Source organism: Mixophyes fleayi, chromosome 4, assembly GCF_038048845.1.
Source record: "Mixophyes fleayi isolate aMixFle1 chromosome 4, aMixFle1.hap1, whole genome shotgun sequence".
NCBI classification, from domain to species: domain Eukaryota; kingdom Metazoa; phylum Chordata; class Amphibia; order Anura; family Limnodynastidae; genus Mixophyes; species Mixophyes fleayi.
Genome location: NC_134405.1, coordinates 297,560,384 through 297,586,353, shown reverse-complemented (window position 1 = coordinate 297,586,353; position 25,970 = coordinate 297,560,384). Strand labels below are relative to the sequence as shown.

General features: G+C 38.7%; 2 protein-coding genes across 2 annotated transcripts in view; one reads left to right on the top strand and one right to left on the bottom strand.

The window, feature by feature from the left end:
• Positions 1 to 367: 367 nt before the first annotated feature.
• On the bottom strand, positions 368 to 15,627 carry NUDCD2 (NudC domain containing 2). Its single transcript, XM_075209867.1, has 4 exons — positions 15,388 to 15,627; positions 11,080 to 11,128; positions 6,298 to 6,449; positions 368 to 2,767 (listed from the first exon to the last, which is right to left on the bottom strand). Exons 1-4 carry the CDS (start codon positions 15,616 to 15,618, stop codon positions 2,693 to 2,695), a joined length of 507 nt encoding a protein of 168 aa, XP_075065968.1. The 5' UTR covers positions 15,619 to 15,627; the 3' UTR covers positions 368 to 2,692.
• A 362-nt stretch (positions 15,628 to 15,989) lies between these two features.
• The window catches only part of HMMR (hyaluronan mediated motility receptor), a 49,875-nt gene continuing 39,894 nt past the window's right edge, over positions 15,990 to 25,970 (top strand). Inside the window, exons 1-5 of the mRNA XM_075209866.1 lie at positions 15,990 to 16,237; positions 17,472 to 17,570; positions 18,323 to 18,405; positions 23,478 to 23,555; positions 24,607 to 24,795. Coding sequence (XP_075065967.1) covers positions 16,192 to 16,237; positions 17,472 to 17,570; positions 18,323 to 18,405; positions 23,478 to 23,555; positions 24,607 to 24,795 — 495 coding nt within the window. The 5' untranslated portion in view covers positions 15,990 to 16,191. The remainder of the gene's footprint in view (positions 16,238 to 17,471; positions 17,571 to 18,322; positions 18,406 to 23,477; positions 23,556 to 24,606; positions 24,796 to 25,970) is intronic.

Here is a 25,970-nt window from a genome sequence, read left to right as displayed (position 1 = left end):
GCATTTTAAGTACACACCTCGTAATTTTGCTGCTTACCTAACATACTGCAGTCTGTTCTGTCTGTTAATATACAGCAAGTAATGTTGAGGCAGAGCGTACATACTCCTTCATTCAAATTGAAACATATCTTCAGCTTGGATTTTAATACTGTTAGACCTACACTCAAGGTCCATGCTCTTTTTTTTTTTTAAATTCAACTCGCGTGTAAGTTCCAACCCAATTTGAATTGGGCTCTTTATGTTTTTCACACAAATACCAAACTACCATGGAAATCCTGGATTTGTCACCCACATCATTGTCTGCCCTTCTTCTGTACACCATATTTAATACTAAAGAAGGGAAGTAATAACACAAAATAATAAAAAATAAAATCTTATAAAACACACATGGTTTTATTGCACAGACATACATATAATTTCATATTTTACTTTTACCCTCAATATAATATCAGTTTTGGTTTGTGTTTTAAGCTGGTGGGATAAAGAGTGAGCACAAGTGCCCAAAATGAGGATAGTGATGGTTGTCTTTCATGGTTACCGAGTGCTGCAACCACAGCATAGACACAGTCAGCCATAACTCACCCTAAGGGACTCAGCAACGTTTGTGGTTTATAAGGTAATGCAGACATTACATTACATTACATGCACTGGTCTGGGAGATCGAAGGGGGGGACTTCTATACGGGTGAACACAACATGCATGCTCCATGAGAAGCATTGGCTAAGTGGTTAGCACTTCTGCCTTACAACACTTGGGTCATGAGTTCAATTCCCAACCATGGCCTTATCTGTGAGGAGTTTGTATGTTCTCCCAGTGTTTGCGTGGGTTTCCTCCGGGTGCTCCGGTTTCCTCCCACACTCCAAAAACATACTGGTAGGTTAATTAGCTGCTAACAAATTGACCCTAGTCTGTGTGTCTGTCTGTGTGTGTGTGTGTATGTTAGGGAATTTAGACTAAGTCCCAATGGGGCAGGGACTGGTGTGAGTGAGTTTTCTGTACATCGCTGCGTAATTAGTGGCGCTATATAAATAAATGGTAATAATAATAATGAATGAGAGGTGAGAGATAAATCACATATATGCTGCAATGATAGAATAATCTCTAATTTTAATTACAATTTTATGAGCGCTTTCCACTTCTGTTCCATATTATCCAGATTATATCCATTGAGACTCAACACCCATTATGTCAAATGTGGGTGGGTCACATTCCCCCATATGGCTTTAAAAAAACAAACAAAATCCACTTACTCTACTGAATGAAGCCACACCCATTTCTAACGACAGCCATGGTTGACATTGATTATATTTAATATTGGCTAACCCCGTTGCTTACTGTAGCTTAGAGAAAATGTGTGTATTGCCGAGGTACCAGGGAAATGCGAAAGTGGAGGCTAGTCCAAAGAAAACACTGTGGCTGTATACAGTGCACAACCATATGTTATGGCCGAATGCAGCAGAAGCAGGAGTACCATGCATTGCATAATCTGGTGTTATGTATATTAATCTAAAATACATCTGTCAGTGGGTGAAAACAAAGACTATTTGTATTTTGCACATCAGGAGTAATGGGCATTCTCTCTCGGCTTTGGGACTGCCAGAGATGTCCGTTCTCACCAATCTTATCTTGCAGTTTTGGAATCCTATACCCCCTATCCTCAGCCACCACTGATTTGCTCTCCTGTGTATATCCTGCGGATTGATCACTGATAATAGCAATTGCTGGTAGAATAACAGTAAAAATGAGGGGCCCTCATTTTTGTTTCATACTGTCAGCACACAAGAACAACTAAGTATGTTTTCCTTTACAACTAACAAAAAAAAAAAAAAGCTATCCACTGCTGAGAATTTCCTGAAATCTGTTGTATTAATTTGTGCTATGAAGTCCTACCAGCAATGGTTTTTATTTGGTGAACTAATGCTATTTTATAGCAGATATATGTAAATGGCTTCTGTTTTAAGGTTATGTCAATAAAGTATCAAAAGTAAGCACAGAAATACCATAGAACAGAACAGAACCTGCACCCCCTGGTGGTCAAAAACTATACTGAACAGCAAGACTATTTTACTATTTGGTGTTGAGGAAATCGTACCTGCTACATGTTTGAAGGACTATATTTGCACTAATAATGAACTTAATAGTGAGGTGCTTGTTGATGGATCATATACAAGATATTACATTAAGAAATGCATCCAGCATCTGAAAATAAGTACTATGCAGCTCATTCTTTGTTTAAAGGCATAGCGGGACATTATCAGAGACAGATATTGAAAAAAAAGTGGAATACGTTAAAAAAAAAAAAAGACTCCTGGGAGTCATATTATTATCATGATTTTTTTTTTAACGTCCTTAGAACGTTTCTGCATGCATTTATCATTATCCATTCATATGTTTTATCCAATCATATTGTCCAGACGACAATATCTGTCATCAAAATGAGACTGGGATAATTGTATTTTGATCAGTTTGGCTGGAAAAACTGGCCAACCAATTGCTGCAAAGTATATTAGTATACAGACATCATCTGAATGCACTGACATTTTCCCTTAAAAGAGATAATACTGGTTGGTTCAAGTTTCTATGGGTGGTCTCTTAGGTAAACAAGCAATAAAGTACATTCATAGTTTTATTTGTATCCAGCAGTTGTAAAAATATAAAATAGTCCTTTCCCAATGAAATGTGTTTACTTTTGTTAATCAGAGAAGTCAGGTCCACCCTTGTTGTAGTTCCCAGAAATTTCTGCTCCACTAAAGTCAAAGCCAGGGTTCTGAAATAGAACAAGTTAGCACAATTAGCCATTCATTTTATGTTACCTTGTTTCTTACTCAAAATCATCTGTAGAACATTTGAGCACTCTAAAGCGTAGAATGTAAGTAACCTAGCATAGTCACAATAAATTACAGTATGTCTAGCATGGAATTTTATGTGTGACTGTATATTAAATGAAAGGAAAGGCTAATTAAAGCACAAAAAATTCAGGCGAGGCTTCTGGCCCAGATAGGTTTACGGCCGCTTCTTATAATAACAAGTTACAGTCTCCTATTTTCCTACCCTCTCTGTTCTGGGTGGCACCCATTGGTCTGTTTGGGCACTGGAGGCCAGGATTTTGACCAATTCTAAAGAAGGCAAAGACTATGCCAGCTACTGCACCATTTCCCCTCTTGAAGACTGATCATAAGTTACTTGCCAAGATCCTGGAAAACAGACTCATCATCATCATTTATTTATATAGCGCCACTGATTCCGCAGTGCTGTACAGAGAACTCACTCACACCTGTTGATCGAGAGAGAGAGAGAGAGAGAAGAGAGAGGAGAGAGAGAGAGAGACCATATCTGATCCAATATGACTAGGTGAGCTTCATCACGGGTCGACAGGTCAGAGACAAGACGAGGAGAGAATTAGGGAAAGTTCCAGCTATAATCCTTTCCCCTTGACACTGAGAAGGCCTTTTATAAGATCTCATGGAAATGTATTCTCCAGACTATGCAGCATTTTGGTAAAACAGGGGACTTTATCACTAGTGTCAAAGCTCACTATTGTTGCAATTCCGCTAGGGTCATGTGCAATGGCTCTCCCTCTGAATCTATCTTAATCCGTAACGGTACCAGACAGGGGTGCCCGTTATCCCCATTAACATTCGCACTGGCAATCAAACCACCGACTGTGGCTATCCGAGCCTCTCCTGATGTTAGGAGTGTGGAGGAGGGTTCCCTGGAGACTAAGAACCTCATTTGCTGATGATGTCCTTCTGACTTTTCAACAACCCAATATTTCCCTCCATAGAACTATGGACCAATATGACCATATCGGGTTTACAAGATTAATGTGTCAAAATCATAAGAGATGCTCCTGAATGTCCCCACCCGTGCACAACACAACTTCACTGCCCAAATTAAATGGCAGACAAGGAGGATCAACTATCTGGGGGTCTACATCACACGATCCTATGTTGCCCGGTATACTGAGAAATTCCCATCCCTCTTCTCTTGCATCAAGAAAGACCTTCTCTCCTGGAGACCTCAATTGTTCTCGTGGCTGGGCAGGATTATCGTGATCAAACTGAACATCCGTCCCAAACTCCTTTACATATTTCAGGCCCTCCCAATTAAAGTTCCCTTCTCTGAATTTCATTTCTACCAAATTTGCATGGAATAATAATCCCCGCCCCCAAGGACCTGCTTTCCCTTACTTAAAAATCAACAACCCAGGGAGGAAGAGGCTTACCTGACTTTAAGCTTTACTACTGGGCAACTCACCTTAGCCAGATTGTTGCCTCCTTTGCCTCTCCCTCTACTCTATCCTGACTTGACATTGAGGCTACCTATCTTGGACTTGGCTACCTGTCTAGTCTTTGGGGTCTCATTAAGCCGCAGAGATTGACAACCGTTAAGTTGCTTCCTACTATATTTTTTTCATACATGATCTGGGACAGATGTAAGAATTAGGTCACCTCATGTTCTCCAACTCTCCTGATTCTCACGCTGTGGGATAATCCTAACTTCTCTCCTAAGGGAAACTTCCCTTTACAAGGCAGCGCCGCTTTAAATTTACACGCCGAAGACGCCGAACTCGCGGGTGTTGAAGAACCCGGAGCTTAATACATTTACCCCCTGGTCTTTCTCGCTTATACTCCCTATCCTTGAGAACGATGGGAATCCACTATGCACATGACCTTATCGTCAGAGGCTCTTGGCTCACCTTTGAGGCCCTCTGTGTTCAATACCCTGATCTTTCTGGAAACTTTTTTAACCTCTTTTTATGGTATCCTTCTAGATTCAGCCCTGGGTCGCAGGACAGGCATGAGTGAGAATGAGAAAAGGACCTGGCACACCATCGACGAAGATTCTTGGGAACTAATTACAGAGAAGGTCGCATCCAGCTCCATCTCGACCCTGATAAAAGAAAACGCCTACAAAGTGTTTAATCGTTGGTACTACACCCCTAGATAGGCTCACAGCTATGTTCCCCTCTGCCATACCACATACTGGCGGAATTGCCGTGAAACGGGCACATATCTCCATATTTGGTCAACTTGTTCCAAAAAAAATTGTTCCCGAATTGAACTTTGGGCCCTGCCCCACCTTCCTTGCACTCCTCTGCCTTGGTTCCCCTACATGTCTTTGATAGTTATGGTTATATTGGAACTTAGATCTTTACATTCTTAATTCCTTGGTTTCCCCTTTCTGTACCCTTCTGGGTGTCAGGATGGCAACTCCCTCCTGTCCCTCCCTCCCCTTCTCAAATACCCCTATTATGTGTGTTTATTTATATGATACTTGAATTTACTGGTATTATGTAAAAAAAACTTGCTGTGTTTAAAACCTGTTCACTTGAGTCCTGTTAAATATACAAATAAAAAATAAAGGAAAGGTAATTACATTATCACCCATCATCACCTAAAAGCTTATGGTAGGGCCCATCTTTATTTTAAAGGTACTAGAAAGATTGAGCCAAAAGTAAGGAAATTTAGCAATTTTGGAGAGAGAAATATTTGTGGAAGTCAAATGACAAACATAATATCACCAGCCACTGTTTTTACATTATATACCTCCAATGTCACCTGTTTATAATCCTGTGGTCCCCAAATAGCAAACAGTGTCCCAAAAATACATACTCACTCCAATGTTTACTAGTCATTTTCCCCACATATCAGGAAGTGTTTAAACATTAATACCAGAGTAAGCGTCCCACACTCACTGCCAGCACCAATGTTCTCCACATACCAAGTAATTCCCTTATATTATACCAGCCAATACCAAAGTCTTCCTCACATTTCTGTACCCTTACATTGTACTTATGGTTGTGTCCCTCCATATGGTAACATCTATGTCCCTTCTGTGAGAAGGCACTAATGATATTACTATATAAGAATACCAGCACCAGTGTCCCCCCATGTGCTGTTAGCATCAAACCAAACTTGTTACGGTCTGAATGCCAACTTGTTCTAACCAATACACCTACTTAGCTCACCCTTCACATGAACTATGACCGAGCTGCGTTTTATGTTCCACATATGAGCTTCTCCTCTACTGGTGTCTGCCACGAAAATGTCATGACTTCAGAGTGCAAAGGAGGTAATGTCTTAACGAGATCCTATGCGGACTCACTCAGCATAGTACTCCGCTCCTATAAGCAGCAGCTGGCCCCTAAACTGTGTGTCAGAAGCAACTTCAGCAACACCTTCAACTCCTGTCCGAGGTTCCAGGGGTCAGGACAATTTTTTTTTTTATTGTACCAAAACAAACAAAATTTGTGAACTCCTTTGGTCAGGTGTAATGATTATTACAATATAATACCTCTCTCTGAAATCTCTCCAGGGTGAGCTTCTTCTGCATCTCATCTTGAACCCAAGGATCAGCAGAGTACTCGTCTTCCAGTAAGGAGGGCCAGCAATTGCCTGCATCCCGGTTGGACTTGGTTAAAACTATCCGTATAAGTTTTTTGTCCTCTTTATAATAAAAAAAAAAAAAATAACAAAAACAAGAAAATTTTATTTCCAAAATGTCAAAATAGTACAAAGCTATATTAATGACCCAAAATATACAAACACTATTTTATGAAACATTTTTTTTTTTATTAAATATGCACAAAAAATTGAAAAACCAGCTAAAAGAAAAAATAGTTTGTGAACACACGTGTTATTTCCCAGACAATAAAATGCTCAGTTCCCTTAGTGAACGGGATGCTGACTGAGCAAATAATCATTGATCCCTGCTCTTTTCACTATTATTTAAAGTAAATAAAAAATATTTTCAGCTTTAATTCACTGGCAAACTTGAAAACCACAATAAATACAAAGACAAACATTCAATATAAATCAATACATGGTGACACATTTAACTACAATAAATCCTTGTATTTAAAGATGGCATCAATGAATCCTAAATAAGACTGTGTTTATAGAAATCACAGGCTACACAAATACACATTGTTAAACTTCATTAGGGGTGTGTTTATTTCAGGACGATAATAGACACTATGGGCTAGATTTACTAAGCTGCGGGTTTGAAAAAGTGGGGATGTTGCCTATAGCAACCAATCAGATTCTAGCTTTCATTTATTTAGTACCTTCTACAAAATGACAGCTAGAATCTGATTGGTTGCTATAGGCAACATCCCCACTTTTTCAAACCCGCAGCTTAGTAAATCTAGCCCTATGTTTCAGATGGTAGGTAGGTCCTTCTCCAGCTTCTGCTCTTAGACATCCTACATCATGCCAAGAAGTCACATAGCAGGAGACGGAGGCCCAGGAAGAACCAATGTTTTGTTAATAAACATTAGCAGGTCAGCCAAAAAAATTCCTAACATGTGCAACAAGCAGCCTTTTGCTGAGTTACATTGGTAACACTGGACTGATACTATATATCCCTTCACTTTGAATCTAGCTGGTGTATAACCAAGGCATCTATTGCAATGACATAAAATTCTGACTTTTGCACTTATAACAGTTGGCATAAACTAACTTGTTAATCACCTGTCCCCAACTGTGCTACAAAATATCTGGAATACATAACCTTTATATGTTATATGCTTTGTCCAGTGGGGACTCAAACCTGGAGATTACCATTTTATAAACCGAAGATACAGCTTTGTGTTTGGAATAGTATCAGCTTATAGATGGTTGGAAGGTGACAAAGAGCTCCTCTCAGTACAGTTGTCCAAGATAGTTAAAACCTTTTTGAGGCCAAAAATAAAAGTCAGGTAAATTAAACAGATTATGAGTTCATTAAAGTTGATGGAAAGGTGACCAAAGCTTCTCATTCCCAGCATATGATAACACTGGCTTTGTCCAAGAACAATCACTACGCTCATGCAGGTACTAGGATTCTGAATTGGCCGTGTACTTCTGTAGTCAAGATTCGACAGGGTATCCAATGAGCCAACTAGAATAGCTATGATCTGGATTCCCTAAGACAGGAGCAGCCTCCAACAAGTATACACCAGTTGGGCGAAGTAAAATTAAACTGAAAATGTGGGAGAGCCAAAATGCCAGTGATTACTGGGGCCTCCATGTATCCATACTGAGGCATGGGGTAGAAGAAGGAGGACAATAGAATATCCAATTGTTTAATGGGGTAATGTGATAACTATCAGAGATATAAATAATGTGCATGACATCAGCTGCAATATTGCAGCATGTACGGGCACCTTATGTTTTTGAAACTAAGGAACATTCCCTTAAGTAGTTCCACGAATCAAAGTTGAACTATAGTATAGAGTAATGACTAGTGTCTCTATTGAGCCTTAGTTTGCTAGACTGCAATCAGTACAGTACTAAGCACAGGACCGAGAGCAGTCCTTGTGTCAGGGTGTGCAAAATATGTGCACTAACCCCTGTGATTTGGTTTTAGATGTGGTTATGGTTCTAAAATATCTTCGTGTTTTGCTTTTGTTAAAGGTTTTGCCCCAAAATCATGAAAGTTTTTGGGTTTGGATCTGATTTAAAAGTTTTGAAAAATAGGAAACATTATGTGAGTTTTGCTCCTATATTACTATTTATGGCATTAACAGTCATGTACAGTATATTTCCTAATGATCGCTTCACAACTGTCTAAATTTTCACCAATTTTGGCCAAAGAATTGCTGCTGACCCTCTCCAATGTGTCGCACGTTTCCTAACAGTTACCTACTTGGTGTGTCTGCTTTTTTTAAAATTAAAATTGAATTGATGTTGGCATCTTTGATGATGATGAGGGTGATCAGAGTCGTAACTTAGAATTCTAGCGCCCTGGGCGAGAAAGACAAATGCCGCCCCCCTAGCCCTCAATTTTAACCAAATTAACCTAAAATATTCCTAAATTGCGCCCCCTTCAGCGTTGCGCCCTGGGCGGTCGCCCCTGTCGCACAGCCCTAGTTACGGCCCTGAGGGTGATGATAATATTGTTATTTGTCACCATTGAGGAAGAAGGCTAGTGTACACTGTTATCCAAATGCCCATCATTCATTTGTTAACATACCTATCTATTCTCCAGTTCCAAAATGTTAGCCAAATAAATCAAGCACTGCAGCCACAAAAGTGGCAGTTCCCGTCGCTACGGTGCTTGATTTGTTAAACTGTGTGCATGTCCTTTTCAACATTTCCAAGGACGATGCCATCTTGACTTGCACCATTTAACATTATGCCCTCTCATCATCTAATAAATGTCTACTAATGCCGTTGTCTGTAGTTGAGGTCTTGTGTCCACTCTCATCTTAATGAAGGATTTTGTAACTGCCATCGTTGCATTTGCTTTTTCCGATTCATTTAAAAAAATAATTAACCAGTCTATATGGTTCTCTATCTCCCTCACACACAAACACCCAGGGGTATATTTACTAAACTGCGGGTTTGAAAAAGTGGAGATGTTGCCTATGGCAACCAATCAGATTCTTGCTGTCATTTTGTAGAATGCACTAAATAAATGACAGCTAGAATCTGATTGGTTGCCATAGACATCTCCACTTTTTCAAACCCACAGTTTAGTAAATCTAGCCCCCAGTGTTTTCCCACTTAAAACAGATGTCACTGCCTCACACAAGATTACTTTCACTAGAAAAGCTTAACATTTTCAATGAAATAAATCTAATTGTTATTGGGTTCTACTTTTTACAGGTATACAGCAAAAGCACACTGTTTTTCTCCACTAAACCATAACTATACTAGTTAGTTCAGAATGATATCTATCTCAGTCTGTATACTAGTACTATATAAATCCATTAATAATAAGCAGTAGCCACTTCTCCATCTAAACTCTCTGAAAGATTGAAATTAAAACCAATTGATCAGAAAACTATTCTAGCTGACAGATCCCTACAGAACTGCTTTACAATAATCACAACTATTCTACTGTTTTCTGCTCTTTCACCCTGTCTAACGTTGTATCCTGTAGTTTAACTTTAAACATTATTTTCAGATCAGAGCACTGCGGCCAACGTCGGTTGATTGGATATTCAGGAAAGAAACTGAATGACCTTCATGGATTAGCACTCTCCATTGGTAAAATATAGAAAGTGCACTGACAACCGTATAGAGCACTTCACCACTACACTACTGAGTACCCAGTCATATCAGCACACCCAAAACAGCAAATATAATCTACTACTGTGATTACCACCAGCACATTATTGCTATCAATAGCACTAAAACTGGATGCATTGGCTGACTGCACGTCTTGTAACAGTAAACATTGCTAGCATACATTACAGATGTTGTACTGCAATCTAACAGGTTCAGGATTAATAATGGATAAATACTGAGGGCTAAATTTACTAAGCTGCGGATTTGAAAAAGTGGGGATGTTGCCTATAGCAACCAATCAGATTCTAGCTTTCATTTATTTAGTACATTCTACAAAATGACAACTAGAATCTGATTGGTTGCTATAGGCAACATCTCCACTTTTTCAAACCCGCACCTTAGTAAATCTAGCCCTAGGGGCTAGATTTACTAAGGTGCGGGTTTGAAAAAGCCCATCATGGATTGACTTGCCCATCATGAATCTTAAATCAATACACAAATTTTAATGACATTAACTGTACCTCTGGACTTTTTAACTTTAACTGTTTTAATTATGATAAATCCTTGCGTTACATATTATTGATTCATCTGATTGTTCATTTAACTTGTTATCTTAGTTCCCTTTATTTTGTACACTGGGCTGTTTTACTATGTATTAATTTGGTGTTTTAGATAGTATAGGGATATATGCACGTTTTATGTTAATTAAAATTTTGGAAGAACCTATATGTGTTAGATATTGGTATTTGCTGTTGATATATGTTGTAATTTAACTAATAAAGTGTGACACCGTATTTAATTACTATTAGTAGGATCCTACATTTACACTCCCATACATGACTCATGTATACGGATGACTTTATGAGCACCTGACCATTACTATCTTTTAACGGATTTTAAGGGAGGGATACCCTTGGTCAGCGCAGTTCCTGCACCACTGGAGAGAGCGCAGTCCTCACAAAAACGTTTCTACTAATTAATCAGATGATCAAGGATGTCTACCAAGTAAATATGGGTTCAGATTCATCGTTACACAAAATGAAAAATCAACACAAACAAAAAAATAAATCAAAGCTCTCACCTAAGGTCCATGTGCTTTCATCACTTATAGTAGAATCAAACAGTCTTCCCTGGAATATAAATAAATAAATAATGTACTTGCTCTTTCTATCTTAATTTAAACTTGCAAACTAGCATCTTGACATTATAATTGGGCTTGGTAAAGGATAATTCAAACATTAGTTTATATAAATTAATTCTATCTTTAGTGGACATATAGGACACTATTGTGCAAATGTTCTATTTATAAAACGCCAATATCTAATCCACTTAAAGCGGACCTTTCACCCTACACCTGATGACTAGGGGCTAGATTTACTAAGCTGCGGGTTTGAAAAAGTGGGGATGTTGCCCATAGCAACTAATCAGATTCTAGCTGTCATTTTGTAGAAGGTACTAAATAGATGAAAGCTAGAATCTGATTGGTTGCTATAGGCAACATCCCCACTTTTTCAAACCCGCAGCTTAGTAAATCTAGCCCTAGATGTTTTTAAACCCTTCACGACCAGACCAAATTTCATTTTGGGACGTGTTCGTTTAAATAGGGTTAACTTTTTTTATTGGTTAGTCTACTCAAACACGATTCATCACAATAATTAGGACTTTCCTGTGCTAGAAAATCAGATCATATACCCTTTTATTTTAAGCATTACCTTGGGGAAATCAGGCAATATTAGGAAATAAAAGAGTTTTGTTCATAATTATTCCCATAACTTAAGTGTAAATAGCGCAGCCCTGGAAAGTTACCCTACAATTCAGCTAGCTCTCCTGAGTACAGCCATACCAAATACATGTGCTTTAAAGTTCAATATTTTACCAGTTTCAGTCTTAAACATTGCAATCCCCTTCAATCTTCATTTAATGCCACACCCGCAATACATAGTGTTTTTTGTGCCTTTTCCGCTACATGGATATTCATCATGATGTATGTATATCATTAGTGTGGGGATATTTTGTATATCTCCCAAGCCAAGGTGCAAACAGGTTTCATACATATCTCCCCTACCCTTCATCAAGTTAAGATCACTACTAACAATCACAGCTAATTTGTATGCAAGCTAACATGAGCACACAAATAACAGTGATCGATTGGTACGGAGGGGCAGGTGGGACATAAATCAGGTCTCTCCTGCTTTAACGGGGTCAGCGCTCTTTGAAGGATTTCCATGGCAACCCCATCCTGGACTGTGGGGCTGAATTAGAGTTAAGACCAAATCCAGTTACTTAGTGCAAAATTTGTTACTGAAACAAGTTTCAGGCAGATTTATCAAACCTTCTAAAGAGGGAAAAATGTAGGTTAGCGATGGCCAACCTGTGGCTCTAGAGCCACATGTGGCTCTTTGAGCTTTGAAATGTGGCTCCTGGCTGGGAGCACCAACATAGTATAGTTGTCCAGGCACAGGCAGGGGTAGGTTGGAAAATATTCATCTGCTAGACTGACCGCGAGCAGCCACATCTTGTGCAGAGAGGTCACAGTGTCACAGACAATCCAATCAGGAAAGGAGGAGGAGAGACAGCAGTGTGCTCTTCCTCCTTCCTTTATGCGGGTAAGGGAGCATGTGGGATTTGATGGCATGTGGGGAGGTTGATGGGTATTTAAGGGGCATGTGTGGACGTCTGATGGCATGTATGGGGAAACTGGGTAGATCCGATGGCATGTGGGGAGATCTGATGATATTTAAGGGGCATGTGGGAAGGATTTTAGGATTATTCTGAACATTATGACAATGTGCTGGATATTTTGTTTTTTTCCTTAGCAAGATATTGTAAATTATGTTATATTTTCAATGAATGTGTGTGCAGTATGTAGGCGCGTGTTTATATTGGGTATATGTATTTGCACACACATTTAAAAGGTAAAGTCTCTGCAGTACCTATAGATATTTTTTGGCTCTTGGTCTCTGACTGGTTGGCCACCCCTGGTGTAGGTGGTTCCCAGAGCAACCAATCAGATTCTATCACTTATTTAATACATACTAGAAAATGATAGCAAGAATCTGATGTGTTGCCTATAGTAACCACTCCATTTGCACTTCACCTGGGGCTCCAAAATAGACAGAGTGATGCAGCTGATTATGTAAAGGAGCCCCACAAAGGCAGGAAAGGGATACTTGATGTCACCATCATGCTACAAGCCTTCTTTGTTTGTAACTGTATCTGCAGGACTCTGATCAAAAAGAACACTTGCTTTGCTGGAAACTCCATGTCTCTCCTTTTTCATCCTGCCTCTTTGGACAGCTCTTTTCCTTACGACTGGACTACAATTTGGTTTTACCTGGTTGTTGGACAATTGAGGGACCTAAACCAGACTTGTGGAAGCCAAAAACTATCCACAAGCTCATCAGAGCTAAGGCAGCTAAACATGTTTGGGAGAATAGGCTAAGAGGCTGAGGCTAAGAGGCTGACTAATAGACACAAAGACATTGAATGGATGGCTATCCAGGATGGAATTTCCTCTCAAGACATTTTTGCACTCCCGAAACCTGTGCAGATATGTCCACTGCCCCTTTTGTATCACCAGAAAAGAAACATCTTAGCATATTTTTGGGGACTGTCCCACTGCACAGGCACTGCTGGAGGCCTTGGAACATGAACTTAAGGACAGTGTGCCCAGGACTTGCCTTTCATACCATTCAGAATTTTATGGATTATTTCCTGGAACCCACACTCTTGGGGCAATCCAGGAGGTCTGGCGCCTTATGAACTTTATTAAAGACGCTATATAGCTTGCCAGGAATCGCCTCATTTTGTAAAGGAAGAAGATGACCATCCAGGACTGTCGCAGTGATCAGCCTGCTAAGAGACTATAACACCACTGACAGTTCCGAGGAAGAGGAAAATGATTTTGTCTCCCTCTTCTCCTTTATAGGTCTGTTTTTTTCAATAAAGTTTTGGGCCTGTGAACCCCACTCCCTTAGCCCCTCCAACCCTTTGTGCATACTCCATGAAAGTCAGTTCCTTAACAGAGTTTGTAAATAACTAGAGAAAAACAAGATAGGTTTTCCATAGAATGAATGCAAATAAACGTTACATTTTGGTTTCACTGCTGGTGGTTACAGGATCACTTCCCAGCCACAAGCGATAGATTTAGAAGGTATAGATCTGTATTTAGGGCCACGATTATGCAATTAGATGCTAGTCCTTTCCAAAGAGGAAGCATGGACTGTCTCTGCAATACTACCCCCCCCCACTAGAATCAACCCACCAATAGGAACCATAGTTGGATGTTGAGAGTGGCAACATCCTGACATGGGAGGAAAACTTCTTGGAACCCTATAGAGAATAAAAATGTGTCCAAAAAGAAAAGACATCGAAAGGGGCGGATTAGGAAAAAAACATGTATTTTTTACAGAATTTGGGGAGGGTGTAAAATAAAATTACAAAAAGGACATCTATTACTGCAAATTGACATTTTTCACATTCAAGTGTAAAAATAAAAAAAATACAACATACATATGTATCACACTAATCATTATTCCAGAAAGTTATTTTGTTTTTATTTTTTAATCCTATCAATCCTACCTACCACCATTTACTTTGGTATGTAAATAAGATCACGGAGAGAAGAATCCTAGCAGTGTAAAAATAAAAACAATGGCCCTTGGTTTTTTTTATGTTTAAACAGGATCACATCCTCTGGACCATTTCATTTAAATACTGTGCGGTCAAACACATCCTTAGCAAGAGTGAAATGCACATTTCTATAATACTCATTTATTGCTTCTGAACAACGCACGCAACGTCAAAATGTACATAAAGCAACTCTTTAAAATAAGACCTGTATACCCAGGCATTAAACTTTACTAGTATTTATCTGCTTTTGGTGGTGTTTGCATTCCTCACCATATAGGATACAAGGTACAGGAGGAGATTTTGCTGTCACAAAGACTAAAGAGACAGATATAACAAATAAGTTATCTTAATAATATATTTGTTTTGAGGCCATTACTTTTTGTAATGATTCTGGATACAATGCTCTATCTATTTACAGGAAAATGTATAGTATTTGCAAACACAGGTCAATGATTATTGACATCAGTGTCAATATTTATATTCTTTACCGGTGAGCATCCTGTTTGACAATAAGAACCAAGCTTCACTGTGAAGCTTGGTTCTTATTGTCAAACAAGATGCTCACCGGTAAAGAATATAAATATTATGCTCTATAAAGGATATATAGTCAACAAGTTGCAGCTAGCAAGTCATGCTTAGCTTTGTTATTCCACAAAACAAAAATACACGAGTTGCCTACTTCTGCTGCCCATATCTGCCCTATGTTTCGCACACCCACTCCCAGAATAGCTCATCGAGGGCCGACATCCAATCACACCTGTAAAACCTGTTTCTCCCGCACTGTCAGCGCTATGTCCCTGATCCCCAGTTTACAGCGGATATCTCGGCTCTGTGTACCAGGTGGCACATGGACTTCAATGAAGACCTCCTCCATGGTCTGGTACCAGCAGCCCCAGGGGGTATTGCACAGCACCACTCCGCTTCTCTCATCGAAATTCATAGACATGACACTGATTATGTAAAGTGCCTGTGGAAGCCCAAAGCGCATGCGCAGTGATCCAGCGTCCATAGCGTAGCAGACATTGAACTACGACTCCCATGATGCCAATGGAGGAAATACTGTTTAGCGACGCCTATTTAGTTTTCAAACTGTAAACCACTAACAGATGTAAACCACACACACTGCCTTATAACTGGGTCCGTTTTATTTAAAAAACGGAATGTTCTCAGACTATATATCGCAGGTATGATCAAAAAAGCTATGTTAGAGCGCCTTACATTGGCTGTTAATGCTGTCTATCATAAGTTTTGACCAATAGAAGCATTCATACCTCTGCAAGGCGGGCGTAAGTCTCTGTGACGTACAGGGTTATCGCAGGCTATTGTTTACGCAAGGTAGAACGCACCTATTGGGTGGTTAGAACTGGTCTCACTTGTTATTGGACAGGCGCTGTTGACAGGCTGGGTCGCCCGGTGCCGGTCGGGAGCTCTTCTGCCATTGGTGGAGAACCTTGTGCGCAGCTTTTAAAGATAAGAGTCGAAAGAGCCAGAGGAATTCTGTGTTACAGCGATCGGTTTCTTTGGTCGCGAGTCTCCCGGTCTCATCCCGGTGTTTGCCGAGATGTCTTTTCCTAAGGCGCCTCTGAAACGGTTTAACGAGCATGTTGGTATGTATGTCTGTTGGGAGACCAGTCGGTTGTCATGTTACGTAATTCTGCTTGGAGATCACCCTGCTGTGATCCTGGATGTTATGTCAGAGGTGTGCAGGGGGGCTTGTGCTCCCCGGGCGGTCACATAGTGGGCTACCTTGGGTTGAGGTTTCTGGGCCACCTGCATTTTTTTCCATTAAAATAGGCTACTGATTCATGTCTTGCCCTCCGGGCTCATAGGCAAACAGAGGGGGTTGCTAGTGCCTGGAAACCCCCCTCCAAGCCTGGGGCACTGTATAATTGAGGTGGCTGGACCCTGCCCCTGCTTCACATGGCCCTGCTTGAAAAGGGAGACCTGCGTGCAGCTAACAGTAGTCCGCGCAGCATTGCCTATGTATATTATGGGGGTAGGAAGAGTTGGAGAGCAGCCAAGCACTGTCTAAAATTATAGCCACGCCCCCATGCATGCTCGTCATGCCCACTGGTGGTGTGGAAGCCCCCCTCTAAATATCCTGCGTTTGCCCCTGGGGTTAAAATCTGCCAGCTCTCCCCTGGGTGGGCAGTCTGTGACTGTGCCGATGTTCTGGAAATACAATTCCTGTCATTATCCTGACAGTCCCTCCGTAGAATGGGGTATAATGATTGTGCACTATCTGCTGTTATATTTTATACATCTACTGCATGGTTACTGACATTTAAAAGAGCTAAAGGATCTGAATATATGTATTGTGCATTTTCTACAAGCGGAAGACAATTACAGTTGTCTGTAACATAGTTTCTTAAAAATGTGTACTGTAATAGATTGTATACTGTTAAGTCAAAGTGAAATGCAACTGCCCAATTCCCATGGCAAATACTTTATTCAAGACTCATTTTGTTTCTTAGTTGGGTGGTTTTGGCTTCGATATTGCTGCATGTAAGGCCTAAATCACAGCCATAATTAGAACCCCATGGGGCCCTATTCATGGTATTGTCTGCCAACCCCCCCCCCCCCCCCTTTCCTTTAATTTAATTTAGTTTTTTGATTTATTTTTTAAAAAAAAGCACATACAAATAGGCTACAGTAATCCGGGCCTCTCTGTGCCCTATGGATAATCTGGCTCTGGCCAGTATAAAAAATTGTGAACAATGGGCTATGCTGAAGTTGTAGTCTTGAAGAATTAGATTTTCTGGGATCCATTTTCTTTATATGATTCCCTACATGCTTATTATTATATATATTATATTGAAATATTGTATATATTCTTTATAGGTTGTGCTCCAGCTCCGGGCTCTTATGAAATAACAGCTGCAGATGGACTTAAGGGACCTGTGTCCTTTGAGAAATCTCAAAGATTTAAAGCAAAGAAAGGTATGTATCAATTACACCTCAATGGTATAAAGAGAAGGTTTTGAAAGTTTGAAGTACTATTTGTAATAAAACGTTTCAGGCTTGCATTCCTCTTATGCTTAAATACTTGTTAATGAGTTGTCCAGGTAGCATCTACTAGTACCCTTCCTGTTTAATATACTGAGCATTCCAATACTGACATTAAGTTGAGTTCTCCATTCCTCTGTAAGCGTTGTGAATTTCAAATTGTGTGGAAGCAGTTAGACGTAAAGACCTCTCCTGATATGTGTGCCTCCCATGGCCATCTAGTCATAAGCTGTTTTCTGTTAGGCCCATTTTAGAAAAATTTGGGTTATGCATTGCCTGTGGGGTGGTTACTGGGGTGATGCAATATGTTCGGAACAGCCCGCTGTGACACATTGCGTAAGACTTTACTAAAATCGCTGTTCATTTTTCCTCACCTCCCATAGAGATAAGGGAAAATGAGCAAAGGTTTCTGTACCATATTAGCTGTCAATGTGCACGATGTCTGGCAGCACCTCACGACCAATTGAAATCCTTCCCTAAATGTATGTTTTTTTAAATGCAGTTTAAGTCAGACTACATCATTTTGACTGGCAATACACATCACTCGTATTGCAGCAATATTATATAATTACTTTTGGTAAATATATATATATATATATATATATATATATATATATATATATATATATATATATATATATATATATATATAAAATGTATAAATTTGTTGTTTTTATTTTATTTAGTCTTGAGTATGGAGAGTATGGATAGAGTGGATGAACCTGCATCCCCAGTGCGTCTGCGCAAAAATTCTTCTCTTGGCTCAACAGTAAGTGTTTCGTAACATTCTATTATCCTGATTTTCATGCTTATAGCCTAATCAGGACAATTTAGAAAATATATTCAAGTAGTCATGATCTATCCTACAATTTGAATGTACTTTAGATAAATGGTTTCCAGCAAATAATTGTGTAAGCTATCAAGGGGTTAATACATTTTGATGGAGACTAGCATGGTTCTGAAGCCTGCTTCATCTGGCTATGATCCAGAGATGCCTGGTGTCACAGAGGGACAGTCCACCTTTACTGACCAGTCCACAGATCCTAAAAGTTTGACTGAAATTCCTTGTGCGAGAAGGATCATATTTGGGTCATTTCAAGTTCAGTGTATAATCCTAAAGTAATAAACATGGTGCGTCCAAAGAGGATATAAAAATATTTATTATATAAAAATATATTAATAGCCGAGCTCACATGCGTGTCATCCAAATGATATAACGGGTGATACCCGATACAATGTTACAATAAACACATTTCTAATGAGATGGTAATGATAGGTTATAATAAGTGTCTGGCCAGTACACAATATCATAAAAACATTATATATGGACCAAGTCCTTGTGATCAACAGATAGTAGCAGGAGAGATCTCACCCAATAATCAAGTACAGCTGCAGCGCGAGGGTGCATGACCACAGATCCGTAATAGGATCCAGTGTGATATGTGGATTTTCCTTAATGTGGCTCTCAAATAGTACCACGATGAGCAATCAAACTTCTTGTAAATGGTAAAAGCGATGAGGTGTTACATCTCACCACTTAAAATCAACGTACCGAGAAGACAGATGACGAACCACCGCTGATGGATGTAGGTGGTGTGTATCAGCAGATATCAGGATATCTTTGAAAAAGTTAGCTCATTGCTAACGAAACGCGTTAGCAGGATTCCCCTACATCTGGATCGCTATTTGAAGGAGAATACATCTCCATTATTTCCAAGGAGATCATTCTGTGTCAATGTGAAGATTCGGGACGAGTATATCCACTCAGTGTGTATGCCGAACTGCCTAATACCTGAGGCCATTTTACAACGGGACATCACTCCTCGGCACAACGGAACTCCGGCACCTGATTATACTTACCGTATATACTCGTGTATAAGCCGAGTTTTTCAGCACATTTTTGTATGCTGAAAAAGGCCACTCGGCTTATACACGGGTGAACTTACCTGGTGTCCGGTCCCTCGGCTGTTAACTTCTGCATTGGAACGCATATTCGTTCCAACAACAGGAAGTTCGGCATTTGGAACGCTAACTTGCGTTCCAAATGCCGAACTTCCTGTTGTTGGAACGCACGTGCGTTCCACTGCGGGGTAAGCCTAGCATCTCTCAATCTATTTCCTGATTGAGAAAGTCCACAAGGGGTGGACGAAACTCGTTGCTGTGTTCCAAGTCACCAGCATATTGCTGCATACTCCTGTGACCAACTTCCACACTCACCTGATGAACAGAGATCCAGTCCGCTAAGATCGCTGATGTGTTATCATCCATGGACTTGCTAGGAACCCTTTCTGCGGTAGTGAGTTTCTACTTTTTTTTAGGTGCGCACCTGTTTCATCTTCCGGACATCGGATTCCATTGCCAACACGTCAGCGCAAATACGGAGGCACTTATGCGGGACCACAATCCCTATGAAGATTTGTAAGTGTGCCCTGCATTTCTTGCATTTTTAGTTTGATGTCTTTTTCCTCCAGTTTGACTGTCACACTGTTATTTTATTGATCCACCATATACTGCCCAGCTATACAGACCTATCATTGGGCATAATATATAGATCCTTTACATCGTTGGATCAAATTGAAGTCAGTCTCAATTTCACTCATGTCATCATTGTTATTAGGCAGTGCTAGCTTTCCGTCATCTCTCCATATGGTTCATGTCGTGTCAATCACCTATGACAGACCCCATTTCATTCAAGTCCTTGATGCATCCAGTATTGTGGTTTATTGTTATGTTCTATATGTTTGAATAAATTTTATGTCATTTTCAAGAGATCATTCATGTGATTATCTCTGTTGGAATTGTTCAATTACAACACACTTGGGTGATTAACTCTCAGCGCTGTATCTGTAAATTAGCGCTGTTTTCCAACCTAGGCTTATACTCGAGTCAATAAGTTTTCCCAGTTTTATGTGGTAAAATTAGGTGCCTCGGCTTATATTCGGGTCGACTTATACTCGAGTATATACGGTATCCTGATATCTGCTGATACACACCACCTACATCCATCAGCGGTGGTTCGTCATCTGTCTTCTCGGGACGTTGATTTTAAGTGGTGAGATGTAACACCTCATCGCTTTTACCATTTACAAGAAGTTTGATTGCTCATCGTGGTACTATTTGAGAGCCACATTAAGGAAAATCCACATATCACGCTGGATCCTATTACGGATCTGTGGTCATGCACCCTCGCGCTGCAGCTGTACTTGATTATTGGGTGAGATCTCTCCTGCTACTATCTGTTGATCACAAGGACTTGGTCTATATATAATGTTTTTATGATATTGTGTACTGGCCAGACACTTATTATAACCTATCATTACCATCTCATTAGAAATGTGTTTATTGTAACATCGTATCGGGTATCACCCGTTATATCATTTGGATGACACGCATGTGAGCTCGGCTATTAATATATTTTTATATAATAAATATTTTTATATCCTCTTTGGACGCACCCTGTTTATTACTTTGGTTCTACACACATTTTGGAGCTTGGCAATCTCATACAGGGTATGCGACAAGATATGTTAAGTTATGTATGATATATTATATATAATACATTGAGGTGACACATACGGTTGTAGCATAGTAAACCAATTTGTCATTTAGTCAGTGTATAATCCTTAGGAGAAATTGAATGGATGAAAGAAATGCGTTCCATAATCCATGATTGAGCAGACCTTAGTATAAATTTGTAACCACTATGACTAGCCACATAAAATGTGCCGATTTATATAGTAATTGGCCCGTAAGGAACCTATAGGATTTATTTATCTCCCCAAAGAATCCGTAGAGAATAATCATCTTTCATATGTATATGTGCGAAAGATCATACCACGTTTAGTGGAATGAATGACGTATATCTGTTTCAGAATATAATATTTTGTTATAGAAAAGTTATTTTAACTGTTCTTGTGCAAAGGGCACTAAAACAGTTGTAAAACACACCTCTTGTGATATCACAAGGGGGATTTTAGACACGAAAGAACAAGGCTAAAAAAAAGTGATAGAATAACTGGTATTGAGGAACTGTCCACCTTCTAGCCTTCCCCCAGGTGGCATATTGCCTGAAAAGTACAGGTGTGTGGTTCTTCTGCTTCTGTGTTTTATTTCTGTTTTTATATTATATTTTTTATATTTATATTAATGAAAGTATTTAGCTTTTATTTTTCTGTCTCCATTTGTAATCCCCATTTTTTTCAGTAAGCATTACTGAAAGCGTTAAATTTTTGTCTTACTAAAACACATTTAATAATGTTTTGTCTTTGTATGCTTAAATAATTCACTTGTCGGGCTTGGTTTTTAGAATGCTGCATATGTAGTTGCATTTTGGGATAAAGCAGGGATTAAATGAAGACTTCTTAAGGCAGCATTTGAACTAAATTTTTAGTTGTGGGAGGACTTTGTTTAACAGTGAGTGTAAGATGTACATTTTGTGTGGATTTCAGTCAATGAATTATTCAATTGACCAAGTTTTGTGTTTGGTGTTTTTTGGGCGATTTTTCTGCAGCGTTAAAAAAATAAATAAAAAAATCCCACGCAGGTTTTGACCCGCTAGAGCGACCCTTTTTAGTTAATGCAGCATTAAAATTTGTGCAATCCAAATGAAAAACAGATAACGTTGCCCCCGCACGTTAATCATTGGTGCTTGCAAATTTTTAGGGGAGTGAAGGGGAGGATTTACCGCAGTCGTGTATAAAAAAATAAATAAAAATAAAGGGTTTGCATACATTAGATTGCATTACACACTTTCTATTTTAGAATACATGCTACATACAATACATAGTTTTATCATTTATTTTTTTTTTTTATTTATTTAAACATTTCTTACTATAGTATCTATCTATACCATGTCAACACATTAGTACATACATATTAGTACAAAAAAAATACATGCATATAATTAATTAGTGATTTATTTATTTTTGCGTGTGTTTTTTGTTTTTATGGAGGTTTTTTTTTCATTTTTTAAAATAAAATTAACTTCGTGTTATGCATTACTGATAAACATAATATTTTTGTTTGTTTGTTTTTTTTCTTTCAATCATTACATGATTTCAAATTTCTTTTGTTTTTATTTTTAGCAAATCCCAAAGATGTGCGAGATAAAACAGCATATTGGCCTGTTTAACGCACTGCATTAAAAAACAATTGAATAGCTTTTAACGCATCTGCCTCTCTCCCACCCTATACTTTCAATAGACGTTCTACTTGAGCGCGATAGGACTGTTTGAGCAAAAAAATGGTGCTTTAAAATTTTGAATTGAATAGCAGGTAAATTTAATGCTCTTCAAAATGAAGAAAACCTGCGTTAAAATGATTTAACACGGTGTTAAAAAATAACTCGCGGTCAATTGAATACCCCCCCCCATCCTTTGACTGTTGAATCTAATACTTATTAACACTTACATTTTATTTTCACTTGGCAAAAAGCCTGCTACAATATAGCCCCATTGAAATGACTGTAAAACCCTTGAACACCGTGTAAAATGCATGAAAGCAAAGTTTTCCCTAGCAGGTTAAAAATAAAATGTTCCAGCACTCTTGAAACTACACCTAAATTCTTTGATCTTTTGTAAGCAGTGGGTTTTAGGGCAGCATGGTGGCTCAGTGGTTAGCATTTCTGTCTTGCAGCACTTCGGTCACGAGTATTTGTTCTAAAGCACCAGCATACTATGCAGTACTGCACAATATTGGTGTCATGTTAGACAGATTACATATCCAAACTGAAAGATTACCCGCACAAGAGCGAAATTGTGAAGAAGGGTAGTGCTGCTTTGGCAGTAAGCTGTGTTTATAGTAAAATAGAGCATTAAATAACCGCTTGTTTGTTCATTACAGCCAAACCTTAGACAGAAGCCTGAGCGAGATGTGGAATTTAGCAAAGAAGTAAAGAAACAGAAAGCATTGGAGAAAGAGGTAAGTGAAGGGTATGTTGACAAAATATTGTGTCAACTGGTTGGGTGTGAATGTTACAACAAGATGTAGAAATCTCGTAAGCAGCCTTTCAGTGTGAAAAGCTTTGTTGTCCAGGTGAATATTTTTTTTCCCTTCTCTGCTAGGCTGAACTGCAGTTTTCCATAATTCGATTATAGTAACAGCTCAATTTACGAACGGTATTTTTGCACTTTAAGATACACTGGAGTTTTTATGGAGTTTTTACTTTTTCTCTACCCAACCCATCCTCTTTGCCATGATAATGCCTCTATTGGCAGAATGTAACGTGCTACCTCACTGCTGACTCCCCCTTCTTTGAAAATTCTGCCCCCTCGAAGTAAAATATTCTGCCTGACTTACAGTAACCAGTGGTGTTTCAGGTCCCAATCAGACCTATTGTTGGTTTGATTGGGATCTAATTTTTTTTATTTTTTTTTTATCTAGTTTTTATGTTGAGTGCTCCTGGAAAGGCAAAATGATCGGCTTCTCCATCTAAAATATTCTCCCAAACTTTGATTTTCAGTTGACACCTTTTCAACAAGTTTACAATTCAAGACCATTTGTCAAAAAGTGCCCTTTGACTATAGCTTGGAGAAAATCCCAATCTGCCATAGCGCAGGGTGCTTCCCATCAAATGTGATTCACATGAATCGTTTACTACCAATGTTTGTATATAGCAATGCAACTGCTGCTTACGTGCTGAAAGAAATATGGCAGCAGCAAGGCCTGTGAGACTAACTCACTGATGTGGATATGTGACGTCAACTTGAATAGACTTTTTTTTGTAAGCGATGATTTGCTATTTTGTATAGTAACTAAAGTATAATCCTCATTTTACGCATGAACAAATGCGTTTGAAATTATTTGTAGAACTTTATTGCAACAAAGGAATTCAATTTGGAACGTCTTTTTTTCAACAGTTTGTGATAAAGACCTAACCAAAGATTCATTTGAACTATTAGACCCACAAAAATGTCTATTGCCCATGCTGGTGAATTAGCCCTTAGACATAAAATAATTTTATTTGTTTTAGATTCGTGCTCTCTTAAAGGATCGTGCTCAGCAAGACAAGAAACTTCAAGACTTGGAGAAGGAACTCATGAAGACTGAGGCTAAACTGGTCACTGCTGTTCGGGAGAAGTCTTCGCTTGCTGCAAGTATTGCATCCTTGGAGAGACAAATATCTGACCTGATTAAATCAAATGAGCTCCTAAAAACAAAGGTAAATGTGTACATTTGTGATCATGTGACCTATGCACACAATGTCTCATTTATGTGGTTATTTTCCCTTTTCTATACACATTTACTTCATATATGAAAATATCACTCTGGAATAGCGAATACTAATAAAAACATTTTACTTTAGTATTTCTTAGAAAAGACTACATTGATTACCAAAGTGTGTATATAAAAAAGAGGGATGAGGGGATTAATTAAATGCATCATGGCAGAGCCTACAAACAAAAGGAATTGGTCGCTTTCTTTGGATATATAAAAAAAACACATTTTAATTCAATATTACTAGTTAAAAACAATAAATTAGCATATTGACTGGCATTTGAGACCCAGTCTAATCTGTGCAATAATTCTAGCAAGATGAAAAGACGAAGTTAAATAAGGTGCACTAGAATTCCCAATTCAAAATGTAACCATAATGGATGAGAATAAAATAAAATAAACCTTTTATTCAAAATAAGCTAAAATTTTATAAAATTAGCGAAATAATTGTAGTGAACTAGTGAAAGTTAAAACTTTGATGCTCTGCCATTATACGTCTATAATATCATGAGAGAACAATCTTAATAAGGGATTCCTATGTTGGAATTGGGTACAATGCTGATCAATTTTAGATGGAACTGCTTATGTGTACGCTCATATAACCTCCAGATTCTACTCTTCTGGTAATTATAATGATTATATTCTTGATTGTCACACTGGCTAGATAGCCTATAGTGGGCTAGTATATATCTAGCCAGTGTGACAATCAAGGATATAATTATTACCAGAAGAGTAGAATCTGGAGGTTATATGAGCGTACACATAAGCAGTTCTATCTAAAATTGATCAGCATTGTACCCAATTCCAACATAGGAATCCCTTAAGATTGTTCTCTCACGATATTAGAGACGTATAATGGCAGAGCATCCAAGTTTTAACTTTCACTAGTTCACTACAATTTCGCTAATTTTATACAATTTTAGCTTATTTTGAATAAGTTATTTATTTTCTCCATCTTATCACCCCTCTTATATTTCTACAGAACATTCTGTTTATAACATATTAAAGAGGGAATTTTCCCATAATCTGTGCAGTAGAAAAAATATCCCTTGCTCTCTAATAATTCAAGCAGCAAGAAATTATTTGTGAATGATCAGACATAAAATCACATTAATACAT

What these genes read in the sequence shown, in the direction of transcription:
- NUDCD2 (XM_075209867.1), bottom strand. Translation starts at nt 15,618, where the DNA reads ATGCGCTTTGGGCTTCCACAGGCACTTTACATAATCAGTGTCATGTCT. An exon ending in TGAAAGCACATGGACCTTAG is followed by an intron (nt 6,450 to 11,079) that starts GTGAGAGCTTTG and finishes TTTATTATAAAG; the next exon opens with AGGACAAAAAACTTATACGG. An exon ending in TGGAGAGATTTCAGAGAGAG is followed by an intron (nt 2,768 to 6,297) that starts GTATTATATTGT and finishes GTTCTATTTCAG; the next exon opens with AACCCTGGCTTTGACTTTAG.